This window comes from Micromys minutus, assembly GCF_963924665.1.
Source record: "Micromys minutus genome assembly, chromosome: 7".
Classification (NCBI taxonomy): Eukaryota; Metazoa; Chordata; class Mammalia; order Rodentia; family Muridae; genus Micromys; species Micromys minutus.
The window spans coordinates 57,612,618-57,639,006 of record NC_137976.1 but is presented as its reverse complement, the minus strand read 5'-3'; the positions used below and the strand labels follow the sequence as shown (position 1 = coordinate 57,639,006).

Below are 26,389 nucleotides of genomic sequence, written 5' to 3'. Positions count from 1 at the left end.
ATTGCATCCCAGTGAGTGACGTGCTTTATTTACCAGTGCAGGTTGGTTCCGTTGGAGGATGAAGTGAACACTCGCTGAGGTGATGTAGGTGTGGTACTCTTCCTGCAAGTGATTGTACCATCCTACATATGTAGCATAACTCCGTGCCCCGTTAATAGTCACAGCGTCCGTGCTTGGTAAAGGAAAAGATGGGCTGGAAGGATAGCTCAGTCATGAAGTCTGTTGAATGGGGCCTGAGTTTGGATCCCCAGTTCCCCTGCAAAAATCTGGACAAAACAGTCTACACCTGCAGTCAAGGCTTTAGACAAAAGGATACTTGGGCTTGCTGGCCAGCCAGTCTGGCAAATTAGCAAGCTCCAAGTTCAGTGAGAAGCCCCATCTCAAAAATTAAGATGAGGCAGCCGTCATGATGTTGATGCCTAAGAAGAATCGGATTGCCATCTACGAACTCCTTTTTAAGGAAAGAGTGATGGTTGCCAAAAAAAGATGTCCACATGCCCAAACACCCAAGCTGGCAGACAAGAATGTGCCCAACCTTCATGTCATAAAGGCCATACAGTCTCTCAAGTCTCAAGGCTACATGAAGGAGCAGTTTGCCTGGAGACATTTCTACTGGTACCTTACGAATGAGAGCACCCAGTATCTCCGAGATTACCTGCACCTACCTCCGGAGACCGAGCCCACCACCCTGCGCCACAGCTGTCCCAAAACTGGCAGGCCTTGGTCCAAAGGTCCAGAGGGTGAGCATCCTGCAAGATTCACAAGAGGGGAGGCAGACAGAGACACCTACAGAAGGAGTGCTGTGCCCCTGGAGCTGACAAGAAAGCTGAGGCTGGGGCTGGCTCAGCAACCGAATTCCAGTTTAGAGGTGGCTTTGGTCATGGACGTGGTCATACATGTAAACATGTACATATGTGTTCTCACATACAAGAAAATATTTTAATTATAAATAAGTATATAAAGGGCATTTTCAATATACCAGTAGACATTTTGGAATAAAATTACAAAATATATTTAGTTATGCATTCTTAATTTTGTAGTCTGTGGATGTTGGGGCCTCGGGAAAGCATGTTGGGGAAAGAGAAAAGTTGGAGGTAGGATCTACTCTAGTCTACTATGGTCTACTATGTGGTCTCTACCTCTCCTCTGAGGCCTAGTCCCTGGAGTGGGAGCTACTAGGCTAGGGGGCTGAGTGAGATGATATGGCTCAGAGCTTTCCTACCAGATGCATATCAGTCTATGACAGTTGGAACACTTTTGTAGTCCTCTTAAGAAAGCACACATGTAGAAGCCCTTATACTCTGTGGCCTCGAGACCTTCACTTATGTGGTCAGTTTTGAAGGAAAGGAGAGATTTTCAAACCTAAGGACAGGGACAACAAGAATGGGCAAAAGGGCCACAGATGGCTGGTGTGGCTGATGGCACCCCTGGATGGCGCGGCTAGAGGTCCAGCAGAAGAAGCTGGGGACTTCCAGGTGATGGCAGGGGCTGGTGTCTACCTCTGTCCTTCCCTGTCCCTGCTCAAGGGCTCCCCTGAGGAGGTCTGCTTGAGACTGGGAAGTGAAAGGTCTCAGGCTCTGTTCTGGCCCAAACTTCCCAGAGCAATGTGTAAAAGTCCCTCTCATACTCAGACGCCCTGTGGGTAGGGGCAGGCCTGCAAGGTGACTGGAGGAGGGTTGGAGGGGGGACCGGGGGATGACTCAGAAGGTTCACTCTCTCTATCTCCCATGCTCCTGCCTGGAAGCGAGGACACCATAAAAGTTCAGGGCAGGATCAGGGGGTTCCCCAGGTAGGAGAGGCCTGTGCCTTTGTCCCCTATACAGCAGCCATTTAGAGTTCTTTCTTAGTTGGTTTTTGTTAACTTGATACAAACCTATACATGGGAAGAGAAAAAGGTCTCTGTGAGATTGTTCTATAGGGCCTGTGGGGCATTTTCTTAATTAATATTTCACATGGGAGGGGCTGGCCCATCATTGGTGGTGCCACCCCTGAGTAAGTGTCCTGAGCTGTCTACTAAACAAGGTGATGAAGCCTTGGAGATCAAGCCAGTAAGCAGCATTCTTTCTTGGCCCCTGATTCAGTTCCTGCCTCCGGTTCCTGCCCTGAGTTCTCACACTCAGTGACAGAGGATGACATGTAAGAAGAAATGTCTTCCCATGCTGCCGTTGGTCCTGGTGTTTTAGCACAGCACTAGAAAGCCCATCTGTGACAAGTCCCCCCAGACTCTTGTAGCCTGTGAGCTACCTACCCTAGAACCTGAGGCACTCCCAAGGTGCATGGATATCCCCTGCTTGGCATGGAAGCCTGTCTTCATCTGTTCAGGCTTCTGTGGCAGGTACCACACTGGGTGGCTTGTAAACAACTCTCTCCCATTTCTGGAGGCCTGAAGCCTAAGTCCACGGTGCCAACATGAATGGGCTCTGGTGAGAACCATCTTCCAGCCCTTTCTCATAATCTCAGAGCAGCAGAGCCAGGAAGCAAGCTCTCCTATTCCTCCTTCTCATTGGCCACTGATCCATTCACAAAGGCCCTGCTCCCACAGGCTAACCATCTCTCCAAGGCCCTGCCCCTAACACCCTTACAATGGACTTACCATATGGATGTGGTGGACTCAGACATCCAGCCTATAGCAAGTCTTCTTCCTGTTTCCCAGCATCCTGTTTGCTGACATTGAGGGCTTCACGAGCCTGGCATCCCAGTGCACTGCCCAAGAACTGGTCATGACCCTCAATGAGCTCTTCGCCCGCTTTGACAAGTTGGCTGCGGTGAGTCACCTGGAGTACGGGCCAGAGGGTGGCCTGGGCTAGGCTGTCAGGGGAGGGTCCTGAGGTTGAGGACATTAATTCAGGTTTTTACTCTGCTTACCAGAGACTTGGTGTTGGACAGAGAAATCAGTCAGGCTGCAGAGTGGGTCTTCATGACCCATACCATCTCTGGCAAGACAGAGATAGCATCCCTGGTCATGCGGGAATGTGAAGGAACATGTCTGTGCCTTCCTGCAGCCTAACCCTGTGGTGAGATCTGTTTACCTGAATGCATCAGGCGCTGCACATCTGCATTCCTGATGGGGTTTGACTGAAGGGATAGGATCTGAATCTCCACCGGGCCTGTAAGCAGCTGGGTGCCATCCCTAGGGGCTTCCCGCAAGAGATTTGGCCAGCACTTGGACAAAAATGGATGTGACCCCTTATAGCAAGGAGTAGCCACCAAGACACTCAGTCAGTAGGTCTCTGTACTCATTCTTATCTAGAATGGGCCTTTGTGAGGTCCAGTCATGTAAGAAACCACTTACTACAGAGTCTGTCCACTGGCACTGTTTATAGTCAGAATGAGGAAAAGTAAATGGGATCAGAGGCTTTCTGGGGCCTCTGAAGGTGCCAGAGGGTAGTTTCCCATCTCTGACGTTGAACAAGGTAAACGGAGGCATGGTTGTCATCTGAGTGTTGGGTGCGCCTTACGGGCACCTGTCTTCCACTGTCCCAGCTTCACAGGGTAGCACGGAGTCAGATTCCAACATGTGGTGTAACTGATAATAACAACGGTTGGCCATCTTGCTCCCAGTTAGGCGCTGGTATTGACCTGCCTCCCTGCCCCCAGGGCCTATGCCTTGAAGTAGTGGTGGTGGTGGCCATAGCAGGTTCGGAGCTCTGGCAGCTTCTTGGTGCTCGCTTGTGTGTTTGTTGGCACAGCTGAGCGGTCCCTTTGATAAACATCTCAGGCAGGCTGAGGGTCATGTGGGTTTTTGGCTCAAGCTTGTTTCTGCCTGCTTCAGTCTTTTATATAAGAAGGGTCAAAGCTGTTGATAGAATTGTAAGAGTCAGGGGTCTGCTTCTGGGGTAAGGAGTGGGATCTGAGATGCTTGCCCAAACAAGAAGAAAAAGAAGAGGAGGGAAGATAGAGGAGGGGAGAGGAAAGGAGGGGAGGGGAGAGGAGAGGAGGAAAGAAAAAGAGCTCCTAGGCCATTCTGTCCCCTTAAGGGCTGCAGTCCCGTCTCCTGGTCATTGTCCTCCCTGTCCTACCTCTCCTACAACGCTGACTGTGACCAGTCCCTGCCCACTTCTCTAGAAGGCAGCTTACTCCAAGCATGAGTGACTCTCGTCTCTCCCTTCCTTCCCTCCCACTCTCTTTCCCACTACTTTTTTTCTTTTTTAATCTAATTTGTTTTGCAGGAGAATCACTGTTTACGGATTAAGATCCTCGGGGATTGTTACTACTGCGTCTCGGGGCTGCCTGAAGCCCGAGCGGACCACGCCCACTGCTGCGTGGAGATGGGAATGGATATGATAGAGGCCATCTCGTAAGTGCCTACCTCTGGGTGTTATCCCCAGGGAACCGAGCCCCTCCCCTCCCCCTCCCCTGCTCCTCCCCCATCTCATCTGTAGTCATTGATGGAAGCAGAGAAAGAGTGGGTGCACCCAGGGGCCCCCAGCTATGCTGCCAGCCAGTTCTGCACCTCACCTTTCACCTCTACTCAGAGACTCCTTTCTTTCCCTGGAGGGCACCTTTCTTGCAGGAGGCATGAGGAGGAGAGGCTCAGGATAAGGGAGAGTTGGCAGGGAGGGGCTGCTCCTGAGCCCATGGCCTGTGCTCTAAACCTCACCGCCTCTCACAAGCCAGACCTGATGTAAAAACACTAGCTCCACTTCCAGGGTGCAAGAGTAAGACTCTTCCGGGCTAAGGAGCTCTCCAGGGATTCAGTGGTGGATGATGTGAGAGCAACAGCAGAAAGAACCAGGGCTAGGCTCTGGATCGGGGAAAGTATCCAGTCACTCTGTACTTTAAAAATAGTCTGAATGGTGACAAAGTAAAACGTGGTAAAGTCGGAGGTCGGAGTGGCCGCCAGTAAGGTGGTTAGGGCCTTTGTTTGGTACAGTTGCTTCTACCAACTGTCTCCCGCATGACCGGGTTACACAGTCGTGCCCTGAAATACAGCCAGAGCTGGGTGGGCTGGGCCTGGCTGCTCTGAGAGCCCGTGTGTCACCTGGACACATAGGTAAGAGACATGGCCCCTGCGGAGAGAAGCGGGTCCCACTGAGGGGATTGAAAGGCGGCAGGAAGCAGGTAGCACCAGAGTGAAGGAGCTGTCACTATCCTCAGGCGAAGGTTCTCAGGCATCTCTGGGCAGACGGGACTGCCCCAGTGAGGATGGGGTCTGATCCCAGGACAGGGAGAAGAGTCCCCAGTCTTTCCTGAGGTTAGGCCCGCTCACCAGACCCTTTGACTTGCCCGTCTCACAGCTTACTGAGTCAGGGAAGGCTGGTTTCTAAAAAGTGTATTGACCCTTCCCCAACTCCTGAATGTTTTTCTGCAGACCCTAAGCAGGCCGCGATACAGGTGGAGAACTCTTCCTCTTCTGCTTCCTCAGCATGGGAGATTATAGAGGGCCCACCCCATCTACTGGGACTCTTATATACTTGGAGCTGTGGCTGGGACCATGATGTCCTAGATCAAAGAGCACCTGAGTTTTCTGCACTTTCCCAGATTCACCTCCTATGTCCTCCTACAGCCAACACCCCCACCCCTGCCCCCACCTTCACCCCACCCCTGCCCCCACCCCTATTATGAAACCCTTCTCTAGTATCCTGCTAACCTTGAAAGACAAACCACTATCCAATCAACATGGGGTGGGGGATAACCATCCAATCTACCTTGCCTCCAGAGCATTGTATGATTAGGGTTTGGGGGTGACTACATCTCCCCCATGGGCTCAAGATAGCACTATAGCCAATTTCAGTTCTCTGAACAGTCCGATTGACAGTGGCAGTGGTAATGGAACTAGCTGAGTGGATAGGAATGGGGGATGGGACGGTCACACTTGGTGTTCGTGTGCAGCACCCTGCCACCTTGTGGCCAAGACAGAAACAGCACTTCCCTGGTTAATCTGAACAAAACACCTGCTGCCAGGCCCCTTCTGTTGATCTGTTTAGACTCTACTAAGGATGGATCAGCGAGAAATGCGAGAAATGCGTCTTTGACCCCTGCACCTCCCAACCCCCTCCCTTCACCCCAGTCCCTCCTTCCAGCCTCACCCCTGCTCTGTATGCCTAACCCCTGACCCTCTCCCAGCCTTACCCCTGCTTCATCCCCAGGTTGGTGCGGGAGGTGACAGGAGTGAACGTGAACATGCGTGTGGGAATTCACAGCGGGAGAGTGCACTGCGGTGTCCTTGGTCTCAGAAAGTGGCAATTTGACGTGTGGTCTAACGATGTCACACTGGCCAACCACATGGAAGCTGGTGGCAAGGCGGGGTAAGTGCGGGCTGGGGAGGTGCAGGTAGAGACCCAAAGTTCCCTTCCGACTCATCCTTACCCAGGAGAGGCTGTCATGGTGTGGGATTGGAGGAGGCAGGAGCAGGTACACTGGGGCAGATGGGATTAGAGATTTCCTGTGTGTGTGTGTGTGTGTGTGTGTGTGTGTATGTGTGTGTGTATGTGTGTATGTGTGTGTATGTGTGTATGTGTGTGTATGTGTGTGTGTATGTGTGTATGTGTATGTGTGTGTATGTGTGTATGTGTATGTGTGTGTATGTGTGTGTATGTGTGTATGTGTATGTGTGTGTATGTGTGTATGTGTGTGTATGTGTGTGTATGTGTGTATGTGTGTGTATGTGTGTTTGTGTGTATGTATGTGTGTGTGTGTATGTGTGTGTGTATGTTTGTATGTGTATGTGTGTGTATGCGTGTGTATGTGTATGTATGTGTGTATGTGTGTATGTGTGTGTATGTGTGTATGTATGTGTGTATGTGTGTGTATGTGTGTGTATGTATGTGTGTGTATGTGTGTGTATGTGTGTATGTGTGTGTGTGTGTGTGTGTGTGTGTGTGTGTACACGCTCTCACAGGAAGGAAATGGAGGGGGGGCTATGAGTATTGCTTTACTATAGAGTGCTTGCCCAGCATAAGATCCTGGATTTAACTCCCAGCACTGCAGGCAGGCAGGCAGGCAGGCAGGCAGGCAGGAAGGAAGAAAGGAAGGAAGGAAGGAGGAAAGTGCAAGTCACCACACTTTATGTATAAGCTGAAAGAAGATTGTCTCAGCCACCCAAGCCTGTGACCAGATCCTATGTGGTAAATGGTGGCTTGTGAACTGTGGTAGAAAGCAAGCTGTTTCAGAGGAGAGACCTTCAGGACTCTAGAAGCGCCAGCTGGGGTGGACACATGGGCAGAAAGGTCAGGCCAAGGGACCAGTGGGCAGGCATCATGTGGGAAGGACACAGATGTGGGAAGACATGGTGGACAGAAGTAGCTCAGATAACTTTTTAGGGGCAGCCAGGAGAAGCAGCCAGTGGCTAGGAGGGACCTGGGTGTCAGGCTGTAGATTTAGCTTGTTGCTGACTGCCCTTCCAAAGGTCCTGAGTTCAACTCCCAGCAACCAAATGGTGGCTCACAACCATCAGTAATGAGATCTGGTGCCCTCTTCCGGCCTGCGGGTGTACATGCACTACAGACGACTGTACTAAATCTTTAAAAGCCAGGTTTGTAAGATCAGAGGCATGTACCTTAGGTAGGCTGCCACAGGCTTACTCCTGCTAGGTGAGGCATGAGAGGGTCTGGGTGCTTTGGGTAAGCGCTGCAAATGACCGGGGAGTGTCATACTGATCACGTGTACGGCGGGGTGCCATTGGAGCCAGAGCTGGGGCCTTGAGGTTTGAATGACATCAGGACGGTTCGGGTCTCAGCTCACTCCTTCTGCCCTTCCCTGCTGTAGGCGCATCCACATCACCAAGGCCACTCTCAACTACCTGAATGGGGACTATGAGGTGGAGCCGGGCTGTGGTGGCGAGCGCAATGCCTACCTCAAGGAGCACAGCATTGAGACCTTCCTCATCCTGCGCTGTACCCAGAAGCGGGTAGGCTGGTGGGCCTGAGGGGCAGGGAGCCCCAGGATAGGAACCTTTTCCTGGCCTGCTCTGTCCTGTCCCCGAGGGAAGTTATTAGTTCCCTAGTGTTGCCTCCTGTCTCTCAGAAAGGGCCTGAGTTCAGTGAGCCCTTGTAAAGCTGGGGGATGGGGGGGATTCGTTCCACTTCAGTTAAAGAAAAAACGTGACAGGCCTCAGTGAGCAGGGAAGGATGCCTCGGGGCAGTGGGATGGAGCTGAGCAGCTGAGGGGTCTCTCCTCTGCTTCTGACTAGGTGGTGGTTTGTCCTTTCTCCTCTCTCCTCCTCTCTTCCCTAGTTGGCTCACTTCTCAGTCATTTCTTGTTTTTTCTCCCTCTGGTGGATGTATCTGTCGATAGCTGCCTCCGCCTGCATCGATGTGTGTCCGTTTGCTTTTAAACATGTATGACATACAGATTTGCTTTCTGTGCATTGGGTGTACATATATGTGTGTGTGTGAGAGAGAGAGTGTGTGCATGACATGGCATGTGTGTGAAGGTCAGAGGACAACTTGGAGGAGTCGGTTCTCCGATTTTACCATGTAGCTCCTGAGGACTGAACTCCAGTCGTCAGGCTTGGCAGCAAGCCCCTTTACCAGCTGAGCCATCTAGCTGGCCCCTGCGTCTTTGTTCCTTGAAATTGTCTTACCTTTTCACTTTCTGGTTTCTTTCTTCTTTCCTCTTTGTCTCAGCCCACACCTGCCAAAGGATAAAACTAAATTATTAGCAGGTCTCAGTTCTATTTTTAATAGTGTTATGTTCTGTGTTCTTAATTTTTAAGGCAAAGGGGGCATTTTTTGTTTCTCCCTACATTAGAATACCTTGCTGTGCCCTCCCACTGAGTTTATCTGGCCGCCAGTGTTCTTTGGTAGAGAAAAGTTCCCTGTTGCTTAAGGACTTGGTGCGAAAGCAAAACAGCTCTAAGTAAGTGCAGTCCAGAGAGGCCTGGGTGGAGGCAGTCAGTTTTTAAGGAGAGACAGGGGAGAGGGGATGGGAAGAGCAGGAGGACACATTGACCTGTACCTAAAAGGGGGTTCTGGCTGATCAGACACTCCAGTGGTGGTGGTGGCGGCGGCGGTGGTGGTGGTGGCAGCAGAGAGGGTGCATGAGGAGAATCGAACTTTAGGACAACCTCCTAAACACCTGCTTGTTCGCCGCCAGAGTTTGAATGAACTGAGGTCCTCTCAGGCCCTTCCGCTATCCCTCCTCCCAGTCCCCTTGGCACAGGCCGCTAGCCTTTATCCCATCTTCCTGCCCTGAGCCCTCTGGATCTTGGCTCCTCCAGCTGACAGCTTGTCCAGAAGGCATGAAGGAGTGGCAGACTAATGGGGTGACAGCCCAGACCCTGGAAGTTTGACCTAAAGATGGTTAAGTGTCCCCCTAAACCTTATGTCAAACATCTACCTCTGGTGCCCGTTTGGAATAACAGAAAGACAGACAGACGCTTAAGGAGTGTTTGCCCATGGCATGCCTACAGCCCTGCTGTCCCTGACTTTTCCTAACCCCGTGGCAGGTGTCTGAGAGCTGCCTTTGGACCAGCAGAGGTCTGTTCTGCTGATAGACCCTGGAAGAAGTAAATACTGAAGTCTAGGGCCCTTCTCCCTCCATCAGCCTCTGGACGCTTTCAGATTAGGTTCTATGCACTCATGAAGCCATAAGCAGAGCCCTCATAGATGCTGAACCTCATATTCCAGTGAGCAGAATGTGCCAGGAATGGAGCCCATGGTACAAGCTGGTCTGGCTACCTGAGAGACTAGAAAGGAAGACCAATCCTCCCATGGGATGCCCCTCCCCTCCTGTTCAAGGAGGAAGGGCGGGGCTTGTAGTTCAGACTTCAGGAGCTCAGCCTTCAATGAGGGGTCGAAGGAGAAGGTCGGGATATTGGGATTGAAAAGTTCCGGGATAAAATCTTGTGCTCAGACTTCTTGCAAGCCACAGGCATCTTCTACACCTATTTCTTCCTCATGAGACCAGCTCTTATAATTATCTGTGCCAAGCACCCTAGACTTTGGGGGAGCAGGTTTCTGGGCTGTGTAAAGGCAGCTGTTTCTCACCCTGCCTGGACAGATTCTTGTTCCTGAGTGGAGTGAGGTTATGCCCACCGGGGTTCTCCTGTTACCTCTGCCCACACACCAAGGTGTCTCTGTTGCTCTTCAGAAAGAAGAGAAGGCCATGATTGCCAAGATGAATCGCCAGAGAACCAACTCCATCGGACACAACCCGCCTCACTGGGGAGCTGAGCGCCCCTTCTACAACCACTTGGGTGGCAACCAGGTGTCCAAGGAGATGAAGAGGATGGTGAGTTTCTGGTAGTAGGATGCTCCTGGGGCTGGGGGGAATCTAGAGGGGAAGGAGGTAGGGGTCACCCTGACTTTAGGCTGGAATAAGAAATGCCCAACCCTGGACCAGTTCTGTTCCATGAATCCTACTGTCCCATGGATTGGGGACATAGCAACAGTGCCCTTCCCTTCTTCCTGCAGAGTGTACTGGTTCAGGTGGCTCAGACTCAGTACTGACTGCTGAGATGCCATGAAGCTGGGTGGCATCGGCCCTTCGAGTGCTTATTGCATTCCCTAAGCATTGGAGGCATATTCCGCATTTCAGCTGCCTAGAAACCATCCCGATGCTTTCTGGCAAGTGCCTGATGATGGTCCCCTCTGCTTTCTGTGCTGAGACATACCCTGTCAACAGGAGTTTCATACCACAGGTCATATAGACACTCGAGGCACCTTGTCTCCTTGGGAGACATGCACCCCTAGTTAACCCCAAATACAGCGTAGGATTTGGTGATGGTTCATAGAAAAATAAAAGAGGGCTCACCAGAAGCTAAGTGGCAATGGTAATGCTGTCACTTTCTGCCCAGACCTCAGTTCCCACTTCTGGGGATGCTGCTCGGGTCAGGAGTGTGTGATAAAGAAGCTCAAGGCGAAGGCGGGGTTGTGGTCACTGTAAGCTGGAGCAGGCTATTGGCAATAGTAATCCAGATGCACAGATCAGAGTAGTATAGATAGAACCAACGGAATGAGACAGACTCAAGGGACTAAAGCAGACAAGAGCCAGTGGCCTGAAGGAAGGGACAGGTTGGGGACTAACAAGTGGTAGATGACACATGTACAGCAAAAATAGGAGAGTCTAGACCTCCGTTAAAAACAAACCTGTGCACTGTTAGAAGACAGGAGAGGCCTGGCCTTATTCAAGGCTTTGAATCTGGATATCCTCAGACCTGATCCGTACCAACATGACCTGCAGAGACCTCCAAGGGCCTTCCACAAAGCAAAGACCAGGTGTCCGCCCCTCCCTGTTGCTGCCTTGTTCTTTAATAATCTCCCACCGACTGACTCTGAGCCTGTATGAACAGAGCTTTGGGGTGGTTTTTGTTTGTTGTTGTTGTTGTTGTTGGTGGTGGTGTGTGTGTGTGTATGTATGTGTGTTTGAGAGAAGGGAGGGGAAGGATGGACAGATGGAGGGGTATCTGGAGTAGGAAGAGATAACAAGAGAAGGGACTTGGGGAGGTACCGAGGAAGGAGGTAACAGCTAGCAGGCAGGACAGCAGCCTGGTGGGAACCCAGTCTCTGATGTCCTGGAGGTGATTTTTCAGTGGCATTCAGAATAACCTGCAAGCTCGGTTATTTCCTAGGCAGTCTGGGCTGTGAGTACTTCTTAGACAGGCACATTCATCACCGTGAGGACAAGGCTCGCTCTGGAAGAATTAGCTGTAGGGGCTGCAAGGGGAAGGGGTGTCTCCAGAGGGGGCCACTCTGCAGGGGAAGCTCCCGGGTGTTAATTGCGTCACCCAGCAGGGGAGAAGATTGTGCAGAACAAGGTGCCCATGCTGACTGGGTACAGAGTTCCTTGAGGACAGTGGCATCAAAGCCTGTTTTCACCAGCCCTACTTGTCCTGTGGGGAGTCCAGGCTGAGGGTGCCACAGTTCCAGCAGCTGTGGCACTGCTAGCTTTGGCATTAAGCTTCCCAGAAATCTTTGGGGAAGATGGGAAAAGAGCACGTTTACCTGTTCTGGTACAAGGATGAGTTAAAAAAAACAAACGCCCCCAAACCAAACCAAACCAAACTAACCAACCCAAACCAACCAACCCAAACAATCAAACAAACAAAAAAACCCAAAACAAAAGACGGCATTGAAAAATCCACAACACCAAAACTAGCCCGCTGAAGATGGAGGTTTTGGATTCAATGAAACCGCACCAGCAGGTAGAAAGGTACTAGTCTGTGGTGAGCAGTTTTGTTAGTTGGCATTTTTACTGAGCTTTTACTCGGCTTTTCAAACGCTGTTCCAAGCTGGGCTTCTGTGCTTGAATGCACACCTTGCTTTAGGATTGTGTATTAATAAACGGCTGACAGGGAGAATTGTGTGGACTGAGCTTGTGTGATTAAGTCAAGGACACTGAGACCAGCAAGTGGAGTGACGCTGTCTTAGTACTGGTGAGCGTGGAGAAAGCAGTGAACCCAGTTCACTGGACTGAGGTTTGGCTGCACAGGTAGGTGGGTGGACGGATACATTTGGTAGATCAAAGTGCTAGAGAGAGAACCCATATGGGTCTATGTTCCACCCCTGAGCCACAGTCCAGCCCTGGCCTGTTACCATCCATGCTGAGCTGTTTGATAACAACGACTTCCACCCTGTTGTCGACGCATGCCACCTTCAGTGGATCCTGAACTCCCCACACCAACATGGCATCCCCTAGGTGCTAAGGTTCAATCCAGCTCGATTCTCCGAACAGGAAAGAAAGTGTGTCTTCCACAGAGGCTAAGAGATAGGCATATCAGGGCTTTTTTTTTTTTTTTTTTAAGAAAACATTTTTTTGGATTTATTTATTCATTACATATAAGTACACTATAGCTGTCTTCAGACACACCAGAAGAAGGCATCAGATCCCATTACAGATGATGTGAGCCACCATGTGGTTGCTGGGATTTGAACTCGGAACCTCTGGAAGAGCAGCCAGTGCCCTTAACCACTGAGGTATTTTTTGACCTGTAGAGATGTGCCTGCATATGTACAGTACCACTGTTCCCAGTTGGATAGTTAGCTTGTTGCTGGCTACGGGATGGAACTCCATGATCCGGAGCCTCACAGCAGCAACTTGAGACAGCTTGCCTGTCTATCTCTGCTCTGGCTGTGCTGAACTCATTGAGGGGTCATGAGAGCGCAGGCGTGGGCCCAACCACAGAGAAGACACGCAACTGCATGACACCTCCTTCGACAGCTGGGAGACAGGTATGAGATAGGGATGTTCTACAGTCTAAAGAGAGGGCGGGGTGATTCTCAGGGGACTCGAAGGATCTGGTCTGGGCAGACAACTGACTGATTGGCAGGCCATCCTAGACTAGGTATAGGCACTTGAGTGCAGCTCAGAGGGACAGTAGGGGACTCCCTAGAGGCTGCTCCAGTCCTAGGAGTCTTCCTTAGCATGGGACTGCCATGTCTACCCAGCACCTCTTAGCCCTGGTTCATGAAGAAGTCCTTTATGGGGGCCCCTAGCCATGTTCTCAGAATGAAGTGGGGGCAGGGATCTGTTTAGATTTGTGGTTCACGCAGTACTTGCCAAACTCCCCATTTGCTAACTAGTGCCCCCTATTTGCTAACTAGCACTCTCTATTTGCGGACTAGTGCTCCCCACGAGGTGCTCCTCTGTGTCTGCTCTGAAAGTTTGGACTTCACCTGCAGGTCTAGGGCTGCCTGTCACTTTCACTGCCTCCCATCACAGGGACACCTCTATCCCCAGTCCTACCATGGTGGTCAGATCCTGATAGTTTATCTCTTTAGTGACTACCTCTAAGGCAGGCTGTGTGGTTGACATCTGTCTGCGAGGGTCTCAACCCTCTTCCTGGGCTTGCAGACTTGAACCACAGAAAGGTACTGAGACCCTACAGGTGCCATTTGGATTCCTTCCCTCCTAAAGCTAGTCAGCAAGAACACACTGGCTCCAAGATACCACATAAGGTGTTGTGGGTAACCAGAATTGAGCTGTTTGGGGTAGGAAGCTTCCTGTTTCCTGGAGGTTTTATGTGACCAATGTGTGTGCGCATGGGTTCACAAGTGTGGACACGTGTAACGTTCTGAGCATCTCAGCAATTTCTCTCCAATCCAAGGCCCAAGAGGAAGGAGGAAGGTCTGAGAAACATAAGGAGTCGCGGTGGGGAGATGAAGGGTGCCAGTGGTTAGACTAAGATCAGAGTACCTGGCATCTAGCACAGAGCCTGTGTCATCAGAAAGACCACACTATGTTCACCAAGGGTAAGGAGGAGGGAGCTGTCCTTCTGTTTATCACAGAGGTCAACAGCAGAGAACCATGACATGCTATCTTGCTGGATTCCATGGCTGACCAGGCTTGTGTGTGCTCCTTGTTTGCTGGTCTCATGTCCTCTGTTCCTCTTTCCTTCTCTTTTAGGGCTTTGAGGACCCCAAGGACAAGTGAGTAGTGTACTTATTTTTTTTTATCCTTCCCCCTTGGCTCATTTACGTGACAGACTTTCAGCAGCGGCTTGAATAGCAGCCCAGGAAGCTGCGCCTCCCCCCATGGCTCCCTTGGGGAAATGCAGACCTTGTACACTTATAGTGGGGCCTGAGTGTGCTCAGTATCTGGAGGGAACATCTTCTTCCTCCTCTTGTGCTTCCCAGTTCTTACAAGTGCCAGGAACTGTACTCAAAGAACAGGTTCTACCTTGAGAAATTAGATTTTTAAATTCAGCACCATAAGCATGTTTCCCAAGAGAGTCCTACTGTTGGTTCAAGTGGCAGATGGACCACAGTCCCTGTGGGAGGCGTCGCCACAACCACCAGTCCTAGCCTTAGCTCCAGGAAGAGGAGACAGCTAGAGAGTAAAGAAGGAGGCTTACCTGTTGGAATAACAATAACATCGTCAGTAATAATCTACATTGCCAGCAAGGTCCTCTGGGCTTCGGGGACCTTTCTGTCATGTGCAGTTACCAAGAACACGGGCTGGTCTCAATCCTAAGTGCGAGCTCTTTGGGGGTCTGCCAGGTGTCTCTGGCCAGTCTAGATGGCCATGCAGAGCTATCCATGTGACAGCATCCCTGGGTGTCAGCTTGCCTCTGTCTGTCCCTGGCTTTCCAGGAATGCCCAGGAAAGTGCCAACCCTGAGGATGAAGTGGACGAGTTTCTGGGTCGGGCCATCGATGCCAGGAGCATCGATAGACTGAGATCTGAACACGTCCGAAAGTTCCTCTTGACCTTCCGGGAGCCCGACTTAGAGAAGAAGGTATGGTATCAGGAGAGAGGGCCCCTGGCAGAACCAAGGCAGGGTGTAGGGAGCCCACAGAGCAACTTCCTGTCTCCTCAATCGTCTCCATCTGTAATGCCACACTCTAGAACCCCAGGAGATGGGTTCTGGGGAGATTTTCATAGTTAGAAGGAACACATCTCATCATTGCTGTGCCTCAGTTTCCTCGTCTGGAGATATTTTAGCATACCAACATCAGGATCAGAGTGAAGAACAACTGAGTTCTGACTGTACCAAACACATACCATGGTGTTTCGCACACAGGGGTGTGTTGTAAATGGTGTGCACGAAATAATTTCTATAGTCATTGAGCCAACCCAGTTTCCTGGGCCCATCAGGACCTCCAGTTGCTGCTTTGGAAGGGCCATGGGAGCTCCTTGTCCCACCTCAGATTATGATTGAAGAGCCCAGTGGGCCATCCAGTGAAGTGGTGACAGAGCCACCAGGCACCTCCCTTTGTCCTGTGTATGGCATTAGGTGAGGCTGAGGCTGGAAAGTGGGCCTGACAGGTGTGCCCCTTCCAAAGTGAGCGTGCCAGCATTTGTGTGGCTAGTTGATATCATGGGAGGAGATGAGACTGGGGGTTGGCACCTTGACTATGTCACCTGAGATTCCCCAGAGGAGAGTGAGTGCTTCCCGGAAGTAGAAACCAAAGCAGTCTGGGGCCCACTCTTGTATCCTGTGCCCACTTGGGTTCCGGGTGAGAGCGGTGGTGGTCTGCGCTGTGACCATTATGAAACATGTTGACCAGCTGTCTCTCAGTCACTGCCACATAGACTCTACCATATGGGCATTTACAATGGCTGCCCTTCATTTAAGACCAACTCTGGTCTTCATGTGTCATGGAGAAGGGCATCTTGGGTGCTGGGTGACTGGAATTGGCTAGACTGTCGCAGATGGTGGGAGGGTCCGGTGGAGTGAGCTCACAGTGCATGTGTCCTCTTAGTACTCTAAGCAGGTGGATGACCGATTTGGTGCCTATGTGGCCTGCGCCTCGCTTGTTTTCCTCTTCATCTGCTTTGTCCAGATCACCATCGTGCCCCAGTAAGTATTCTCTCCCCTCACACCCCCTCTTCTGACTGCAGGGTCCCCAGAGTGGGGTGGGAGCAGAGGAGGAAGTCTGATACCCTGCTCAGGCTGGGAGGCTGGTTTCTTAGTTTCCTCTGTGGATCTAGGGGTTCTGCCTCTGGGCTGGGGGGGGAGGGGTAAGTGCTCTTGCATGGATGGAGACCTCACTGGGCACTTCTCAGTTGCACAAGAGACCCCTTTCTAGCTGTCACCTCCTGTCATACCTGGTTGAGTCACACAGAGCATCTGACACTCTGGATTCCAGGTAACCTTTGACTCTTGTGAAAGAAATATATGTACACACATACATGTATACACAATGTATGTATACACACATTTATACATATATATCTTCAAAAGGTAAAGTTTACTTCTGAGAGTATTTCCAAGGAGGGATTTCAGGAGGCTTTTCACAAAGAGGCACACCAAGCTCTCCGGAGACTTGACCATGTTACTAGGTACCGCCAAGAGACAGGCCGAAGGCTTTTAAAATAAGGTTTAAAAGACAGCCATTCACAGGAGTTCCACCTAGGAGAAAAGTGTGTGGTCCTATGTTTGTGTGCACACATGGGTGTTCATTATGGGTGTGTTTGTATGTGTACATTTTCATCCTTTACTATGAAACCACTCGAGAACATAGAATTCAACTCCAACCCCTAACCTAGAACAGTGGTTAATATTTTCCAGTATCTGTTTCATTTGCTTTTTCTGATTTTTAAAACTGAACTTATGGACATTTCTCCCCCCATAAGCAATAGACATCTGTTTTAAGAACATCTTCCTCCTTAAGAAGAGTAGCTTACATATCAAATAAAACGAATGCATCTCCCCCAATCACTTGGTACCCAGTCCATATCAAATTTCCAAAACTATTCCCAAATGCCTTCCTAGTTTACAGCCAGGGTTTGCTTTGGATCCATCTTTCCATGTGGCTCAGCCTTCTAAGCCAGGCTTGACCTAAGGTGTCTTCCTCCCAACATTTTTCTTTTTGATATGATTGTAGGTCCTCTGAGAGACCGTAGAGACTGCATGGTGGGCTTGCTCATGCCTCTTATGCATTTCCTGCAGTATTGGCAGCCTCCTTCAGGGAGTCACAGCGGTCACAGGCAGAAGCTCACATGGTAACCATGCTCAGCCTGCTGACCCTGAGACCAAGTTTCATCTCCTTGGCTTCCCCTTGGACCCCTTTTCTGTTCCAGAAGCCACACTGCCTGGGATCCCAACTGCAGGTGGCTGTCTCTCCTCCTTCGGGAGTTGGAGATCGCTCTGTAACCTTGCTTGTCTCTCGTGTGTGAACTTGGCAAGACTAATGAGACCCCTGCCAGGTGATACTCTGGTGTGCCTGACAGTCTCCCAACTGGATTGAGGTTCCTTCAGTGACACTCCCCAGCATAGGTGGCATGTTCTTCACATTGCATCTTACCCAGAGGAGTTGTCCACTTGCCTTCTTTTAAGAGCTTTTTCTTAAAAGTACATTTGTGAGCATACACACATATGCATGAGCTGTTGAAAGTGTGTGGCAGTCCAACGAACTTCTGCTTTCTTAACACCTTTTATTTTTGTGGTAGTCACTGGGTAAAGGTCCTCCTTATGTGTGTATCTGTTGCCTGTCGGAATACCTCAGGTGAAAAGCAGATGCTGGTAGCTGGCTGTATTCCAGCTGGACAACTCAGCCCATTCCTCCCATGGAGGCTGTCCAGAGCTGGTGGGACTGTGGGTTCTGTTATTCAGCCCTAGTTTTTCTGTGTTGATATGGTATAGGCAATAACCATGTGCGTCAATGAGTGTCCCATCGTGTCCCCTGGTGATTGACAATGTCCACAATATTCCGTGCAAGGTCTGCACAGGCTCCTCGGCCACTTTCAGGGCAGCGGGGCAGCGGATCTTAGGGGTGGGGCCATGCCAGCTTCATTCCTGCCTGTGGCCACAGCTCTGTGGTCAGGGTATTGACTCAGGTCATTCCACGTGTGCCCTCCAGGGAAGCCTTAATAGCCACTTTCAGGGCCTCTCTCTCCCTCTGAAGAATTCTCCCCTTGCTCCTGTTGAAGTCAGTTGAGCACTGCTTTCACGGGAACCAGGAGCAGAGGTACTGTCAAGCCCTCCTGCGTAGTGGGTGGTTTCCCCCTTCACTAGCCTAGACCCTGACAACACCACCTGGCATCTCCAGGCCACCCCTCCCCATACAGCCTTGTGGGTGTGCAACACCTGAACAAGCTATGGCCCCAGGAGGGCAGTGGCAGGTTCTGGGAGGAAGAGCACTGGCAACTTGTTGGTCTGAGACTCCTCAAAAGACTGGGACATTTCCCTTGTTGAGGTGCCTAAGAATCGGGGAGCAAAAACTAAGCAGGAGTGAGAAAGAGGCCCTGACAATGGAAATGAAGAAGGGCTAGGTGTACACATCACACTGTCTCAAGGAGATGTTGTCTGGGCTGCTGGTGTGACGGCCATTTATCGGGTCCATTTGGGGCCCTGTTATTAACAGGTGATTTTTAAGATCAGTTATCCCATGCTCCCCGAAGCACTCCTGCAAATCGCTAAAAGGCAAACCGTTGATCTAATGTCCTTTATTTCTCCATTGGCTTCCCGTGGATGGCTGGTCCCCTATGAAGGTGACCTGAGGGTTGGAGGAACAGGAATGAACTGTACTGCAGCACAATCCTGCATGGGTCCTCACTTCAAGAGCTCTTCTTGGGGAACAGTGGGAAGGATGGAGCAGTTAGACTGACCCTCGGATTTGGGCTCTGAATGCTGGGCAGGCTCTTGGGATACAGTGGGGCTTGGGCTTCCGACTAGCATTCAGTTTCTTCTCACCCTTTTTCTCTCCCACCCACCCCCAGCTCCCTGTTCATGCTGAGTTTCTACCTGTCGTGTTTCCTGCTGCTGGCCTTGGTGGTGTTTGTGTCTGTGATCTACACCTGTGTGAAGGTGAGTCTCCATCACATGTCTCCCAGAGTGGCACAGGCCATTGGCCCAGGTAATGGATGCAGGAATGTAGGTTACTGGTCCACAACTGATGGCAAGCCCAACTGGAGACCAGGCTGTTCCTATTGGCTGCCTCATTAAGCCCTTGTTAATCTGCAACAAGACTGTCATTGCTGCTTCAGTGTCAGAAGGGACAAGGGGGTGCTAGCCAGAGCCTGAAACAGAGGATCAGTGAGCAGTAGAGAATGTGTGTGGAGAGGGGACACTCTCTGAGATTAGAGACAAGTCTAGAGCACACAGATTAAGGGATATGGCTCCATGGAGGCACAGAGTTTTTAGAATGGCCACACGGTAGACATCAAAGCCCCTGGCTTCCTGTTCTGTTTTCTCGTGAGCATACTAAGTCCCTTGTGCGGGCTGGCTGTTTCTCTAGGCAGTACTTGATCCCTTGCTTCTAGCCCCTTTCCTTCCCAGAAAGCCTTTGTCTCCTTCCATTACCTCCACTGGCAGATAGTCAAGGACTCTCCACCCTCAAACAGGGCCCTTCACGGATCCATTTGCTTAGTTGCCTCATAGTCAAAAGTCTTGGTGGAGCATCTGCCTGCCTGGTATTATACGAATCATATCAGGAATCATGTGTGGTTGAAAGGTGGTTCTGTCTTCCCAGGAAGAGAGTGGCTGTCTCCCTATGTCAAAGGGTGAGCAGTGGCTCTCTTTCTTCCAGGCTGTGACCCTCCTGCTCTCTTCAGACAGTCCCTGCTTTGACTGTGTAGTTGGTCCTAGTAGACAGCTTACTGTTTTCAACCATGGATATAACAATAAGGCACCAAATTGTCCCGATAACCAAGGGGCAAAGCAACTCAGTTCCCATCATCAGACGACAAGACAGAAACATAGCTCGTCACTGTGGTAGATTAGTGTTCAAGCGTACAGAAGAGCCGTGGCCCTGCCACATGCCGCAGTGTGAGTGAGCCTTGGAGACCACGCTGAGTGAAAGAAGCCAGGCAGCCCCGCTTACATTCTGTATTATTTCAGATATGGACTTACCTGTGATTGACAAAGTGGCAATATGGGAAGTAGATCAGAGGTGGCAGATGAGGGGTGGCCTCAGAGACAAAGGACTTTTGGGAACAGTAGCAGTAATGCTCAGCCAATGTTGTAACTAATTAAAACGGCAGCATGTGTCATATTTTTACTACAACAATAAAAACGCATCACAATGGGCAGCATCTGGCACAGGAGGATAGAGTTCAAGACTAGTCTGAGCTATGTAATGTTAATTTGTCCAAAAAAAGAAAAAAGGCCATAATAATTTTTAAAAGCACACCACAGCTAGAATAATTTTAAAGGTCCCCCCCCCAAATTCCAAAGAGACTATATTCTTGTGGGGGAGGCTTGGCTCTTAAATTGACATGCGCATGGCCTGCCCCCATGCATGTGAATGGGGATGCCTTCTGAGCAACGGCTCACCTGGAACATAGTTTACCTGTGGTTGTGAGCTTCTGCTGAGGCTGCTGAGAGAGTTTAGTTCCTCTGTACTTGTGTGGAGAAAGTGCCACAGCTCCCCTGGAACCTGCTGTTCCCGGCTGGCGATCACAGGTTAGGTAGACAGGAGTCCTCACCCTTGGTCCTCCTGCCTCCTTCCCTCCCTCCCCCTGGTCAGCCATCTTCTCCTCTTTTGTCTCCACTGAAGCCAACAGGGGGAAGCGATTCCATTACGAACAAACTCTGCCTACTTCTTCTTCCTCCCTCGTTTCTGCCATGCACTAAAACTGAGTGTGCACTGGGGTGTGTGAGAGGAAGGCAGGCCTGGTGGTGCGCTCCTGTAATCTGAGATGAAAGTAAAAGGATCGGGACTTCAAAGCCATTCTTGGTTACATGGTGTGTTTGAGGCTAGCCTGTGCTATGTGAGATCCTGTCTCAGAACAAAATGATGTAAAAGGCTATCCTTTCGTCAGAGAGATAGCAGGGAATATTAACTGCCCTTCCCCTGAATGCAGACCATCTTGTCACCGAGTCCCTGGAAGGCTGGCTGGGGTTGGAGGGAATCAACACTGTTACCATTCCCCTTGTCTGGTACTGATCAGCAGCTGGCTGGACTGAGCTCTTCTGTTCTCTTTTCCCTTGAGAAGCATCCTCCTTTTACCAGGATGCGTCAATGTCCCCCGTCTTATTTCCTGAGTTTTGGAGAGGCCCCAGTGCTCTGATATGACAATTCCATGGTTCCTCTGGGCACAGGCTCTGGTGATCGCGGGCCAGGCAGCTGTGTGCTCAGTTTCTTTATTTCATTACCGTTCCCATTGCCCACAAACAGCTCCGCTTCCTTCATTAACTCATCCATCCTTTTGTCCTTTTCGCCAAAAGATGCCAAGGGCAGGATGGGTGGGCTGATCGCCTTTCCTGAGTGCTAGAATTCCCCTTCTCTGTGTGAAGGGCTCTGGCTGACCTTGGGCCGCATCATCTTCCTGTCATCTACCTGCTTCTGTACACAGACAACCAGACTTCTTGGGAAGGTTGAATGAGTTCTGGGCACCAGGCCTGCTCTCACTTCTCAGTGTAGCAGCTTTTCAGAGCCCCACGGCCCCAAGTCTGCTTTTGATGCTGCCATTACAGAGGGCAAATGAGCTTGGAGCCCTCTGCCCACCCTTGGGATTCCTGCTACTTTTGGAGAAAACCATATTAGGTCCCTCTTCATTATCTCAGGCTCAGAAAATCTCAGTGTGGAAGGCCCAAGGGTGGGAACCCAGCCACTCTCCTGAGGTCAGATCCCTGCTCTGAATCTTGCATGAGATAAGCCAGCCAGATCTCGGTCACCTCCAGTGACTGCACACTTACTCATGTATCTTGGACGAAGCCCGTTTTCTTCTATGCAGGCTCCAACTGCTTCATCAGACTCTTCGTAGTAGCCATATTGTCTAAGGAAGCAGCCGAGCCCTGCCTACCAGAAGGAAAGGGTTGCCAGCTCCCTTTCCACAGTCCAATTGTTCTCCTCTCACGTGGAGAGTTAGCAGAAGGCAGCGTCTTCCAGCAGAATACAGAGGCCAGTGGGACCGCTCAGCTCTGCAGCCGAGTCTTGTTGAGTTTTTTTTTTTTTTTTTTGTCAACCTGATACAAGCTAATTAACTGGGAAGAACAACTGCAACTGAGCAAATGCTTCCATCAGAATGGCCTGTAGGCCAGGCTCTGGAGCATTTCTTTTTTGATGACTACACAGTCCACTGTGGGCGGTGCCAGCCCCCAGCAGCTAGCTAGTCCGAGATGGTATAAGAAAGCAGGCTGAGGAAGTCATGGAGAGCAAGTCTGTAAGGAGTATCCCTCCATGAAGGTTTCTGCTTCAGTGCCTGCCTCAGTTCCTGTGTTCAGTGAGTTCCCTCCCTGACCCCCCTCAGTGACAAACTGTAGCTATAAAATGAAATACCCCTTTATCCCCAGGTTTCTTTTCAAAGTGTCTATCAAAGCAATAGAAACCTAACTGCAGCCTGGACAATTCTTGAGGCTACTGAAGCCTCTAACCTAACTGCAACTCCCCTGAGGTTTGGGAGATGTGGATGGGGGTGGGGATGGAGTTGGGCAGCAGAAAAAGACACTTCCCACCTTCCCAAACAGAGCCACCCACAAAGAACCAGGTATGTGAGCCTGTGGGGGACACTTGTCATTCAAACCAGAACATGTAACAGCTTGCAAAGCATTTCAAATGAGCCTCCAGAGCTTCTCTGTGACGCAGCATTCCCTATTGGCTCACAAAGGAACTAAAGCTTAGAGAAGTTAACACTGTCCACAGGAACACACAGCTCCTAAGAAGTAGCAGCTAACCATCAGACTGAGCACGGGGACCCTAATGGAGGAGTTAGAGAAAGGACTGAAGGAGCTGAAAGGGTCTGCAACCCCATGGGAAGAACAATGTCAATCAACGCCCCCCCCCCAGAGCTCCCTGCTACTAAACCACCAACCAATGAGCACACATGGAGAGACCCATGGCTCCAGGTGCATATGCAGCAGAGGATGGCATTGTCTGGCATCAGTGGGAGACAAGGTCTTTGGTCCAGTCAAGGCTCATTTTCCCAGTGTATGGGAATGCCAAGGCCCTGCGGTAAAGTGTGTGGTTGGGAGAGGGAGCACCTTCATGAAAGCTAGAGGAGGGGGAGAGGGAATGGGAGTAGGGGAAAAGGGGATAACATTTGAAATGTAAATACAGAGAATATCCAATAACAATAATAATAATAAAAGAAGTGGAATAAGACTTGGGAAAATGAAAGCTATATGAAGATGTCAAGTCACCAATGTTTCCCTTTATAAAGGTTGATGAATTTGTAATCCACTAATCTTTAGTGTATTGGTGTGCACAGCGACTGGTGCTGACTAGGTATACAATGATGTCATCACTGTGGAAGAAACCTCACCTTATTTTCCTCCCCGTGCCCCTGTCACCACAGCCCCCTGCTAACTGCCAGTCCAGTCAGTTTGCATGCTCTCCACAGCTCATATGAGTGGGTTCATATAGCATGTTCCCTTTTGAGACTTTTGGCTTCTTTCACTTAGCATAGTCGTTTCAAGGCTCCCCTATAGCACAGCCTTCTGTCTCGAGGCTCATGGTGTGGCTGCAGCGCATTTTGCTTAGCCCTTACTTGCTGATGGACACATGCATACCTTTCTATCTTCATCCTGTCATGAGCATTGAACCTGTGGACCTGGATGTTCAAATGTCTGCTCAAGTCCCCACTCCTGTATAAACCCAGGGTGGAGTTGTCAAATATGATAGCTTGCGCCTAATTTTCAAGAAGCCATCCCCGTGTTCCCACGGCAGTAATGCCATCTGACCTTTCCTGTGGTGGCCCATGAGTGTTATGATCACCCCGTTAGTCCTTGCTTTGTCCTTGTTAGTTCTTGCTTTGCTTTCTGCAAAGTTATTTTCTGCATGAAATCTTTTAATTGATGAAATCTCACTAACCTGTTTTTCTTCCTTTTCTTTTCTTGGGGGTAGGGGTGGGTACTTTTGATGTCAACTGTCAGCACTCAGTGTTAGGTGACATATAGACTTTTGTTGAAATGCCCAGGGATGCTGAGGGCTTGTGGGATGCTGTGGATAGATAGAGGCCTTTGTCTACTTTCCTTATCCAAAAGAATTAAGGTGCTTCTACAGACAGACAGACAGACAGCCTGCCTTCAGAGGAGTGTGGCTTGCTCAAGATCATACAGAACAGAAAAACCCAGACAGCAAGCTTCCTGCCTCCTTTCCTTTGCCATGTCCCCCACCCCCACCTCCTTTCCCACGCCCCTCCATGCCCACCCTGAGGGTTTCCAAGGTCACTTTTACTCTTGGCAGCAGACAGGCTTCACCAGGAGGAACTGAGGCAGCAAAGCTGGAGAAGGCCAGGTCACCTGCTTTACTTTGTCATTGTCTTTGCTAGCCTACGTTGGAGGGCAGATGAGGAGTGTGTGGTCTGTGATACCAGTCAAGTGTGTCAGATGTGATAACAGGATGGGCTTAGCGGGCTGTCATTTCATTACTAAGAGTAGAGAGGGTTTCGGAACAGACATGTGGCTCGTCTTACTGGGGACAATATAGGAGGAACTCACTAAGAAATGTCTGTTCCTTGAGACCTCCATGCTGAAGAAGATGCTTGCCCAGCGCTCTCTTCAGGTCCCCCTCCTCCTGTTTCCACATCCCTCTGGCCCTCTGCAGGGCCTCTCTGAATCTCCATCCCTTTCTTAGGAGGGTCTCCAGCCTTCTAACACATCCAGGGATCTTCCCTGGTTGTACCCTAAGGCCCAGGCTCCCACCACAGGTGACAGGCTTTTCTGCCATTTCCTATCTGGTCAGGACAGCATCCTTCATCTACCGACAGCCCCCCCCCCCCCAGTACTGAGGCTCTTATCTGGTCAGGACAGGACCCTTCATCTACCGACAGTCCCCCCCCCACCCCCCAGTACTGAGGCTCTTGCTGCTGGCGATCTGAAGCAGAGGGCAGTGGAGTGAATATGGAGCTACAGTCCCGGAGGGGTTCAGGAAAGTCTAGGGAGCTATTCCAGGGACAGGGTGTGTCCTCTGAGCTCCACGGCTATCCAGAGAGTTCTAACTGACTTCTGCTTTGTCTCTTCCTTCCTTCCTGCCCCAGCTCTTCCCCACTCCCCTGCAGATACTCTCCAGGAAGATAGTGCGGTCCAAGAAGAACAGCACCCTGGTCGGGGTGTTCACCATCACCCTGGTGTTCCTCTCAGCTTTTGTCAACATGGTGGGTCTCTCCGTAGCCTCTCGGTGCCTCCTAGCTCTGTGGGTTCAATCCAGTGGGGCCCCGTGGCTGATGAGCCTAGCTGGGGAGCATGTCCCTGGAAGTTCATGTTCCACCTTCGGCTGGGGGTCTAATTTGATTTTCATTAGCAGCCTTCACAGGCTTTTAGTTCCTTGTTTTCAAGCTAGAAGGAGCACAGGGTCTCTCCAACACCAAATAAAACGGCCTGGCCTTTAGAAGGTGCATCCCTGTAGCCAGAGCAAAGCGTTCTCTTCAGGTGCCCCTTTTCTTCCTGGTGTATGTACAATGCTGCTCCTGAGACTGGGTGGTCTGGTACTGCCCACCATCCTGTGGGCTGGGCCTTCCTAGCTGGGCCCGAGTGGCTGAGCTGCCTCGATACCCTCTTCCCTACCCTAGTTCATGTGCAACTCTAAGAACCTGGTGGGCTGCCTGGCCGAGGAGCACAACATCACGGTGAACCAGGTCAACGCATGCCACGTGATGGAGTCCGCCTTCAACTACAGCCTGGGCGACCAGCAGGGCTTCTGTGGCAGCCCCCAGCCCAACTGCAACTTCCCAGAGGTTCGAGAGATGGGGTCAGGGTGTGGGGATGGCAGCAGAGGCAGACAGACATTCCTGCTCTTCCTCACTCTGCCCCACAGCTCTGGGAAGTCCCAAGCAATGTCCTAGCCATGGAGACACTTTCTCCCAGCCCCTCCCACACCCAAGCAGCCTCCTTATTACAAAGACAGTGTTCAAAACATAGCTGAGGTTTAGGCAGTACTTAAACCAGGTACTGGCTGGATGCTAAAGGCCTCCCCTCTACAGGATGGGTAGCTGGGACTCTGGGACACTATATTATCTGGGAATGGTCTCCCACCTTCTCCTCTCTCAGATACAGGTGGTGACTTCAGTTGCTCTGGAACCCATCTAATCACCAGTACCTCTGTTGTCTTTTCAAAGCCTGGGACGGCCATTGCTAGTCGGTAACATCTGGCTACAGCCCAGAGGCAGAGACATTGTAGAAACAT

General features: G+C 50.7%; 1 protein-coding gene and 1 pseudogene across 2 annotated transcripts in view; both read left to right on the top strand.

Annotated features, from left to right (window-relative positions):
* Window positions 1-26,389, top strand: part of ADCY5 (adenylate cyclase 5) — a 146,264-nt gene that overhangs the window by 104,522 nt on the left and 15,353 nt on the right. The window contains exons 4-14 of the mRNA XM_080918647.1: window positions 2,654-2,765; window positions 4,170-4,297; window positions 6,090-6,248; window positions 7,708-7,849; window positions 10,033-10,173; window positions 14,287-14,309; window positions 14,973-15,117; window positions 16,085-16,182; window positions 19,044-19,131; window positions 25,245-25,361; window positions 25,776-25,940. Of these exons, the coding sequence (XP_080774773.1) occupies window positions 2,654-2,765; window positions 4,170-4,297; window positions 6,090-6,248; window positions 7,708-7,849; window positions 10,033-10,173; window positions 14,287-14,309; window positions 14,973-15,117; window positions 16,085-16,182; window positions 19,044-19,131; window positions 25,245-25,361; window positions 25,776-25,940 (1,318 nt within the window). The remainder of the gene's footprint in view (window positions 1-2,653; window positions 2,766-4,169; window positions 4,298-6,089; window positions 6,249-7,707; window positions 7,850-10,032; window positions 10,174-14,286; window positions 14,310-14,972; window positions 15,118-16,084; window positions 16,183-19,043; window positions 19,132-25,244; window positions 25,362-25,775; window positions 25,941-26,389) is intronic.
* LOC308422570 (small ribosomal subunit protein eS10-like) lies at window positions 410-2,547 on the top strand (annotated as a pseudogene). Its single transcript has 2 exons — window positions 410-898; window positions 2,543-2,547. The product of its transcript is annotated as a small ribosomal subunit protein eS10-like (transcript).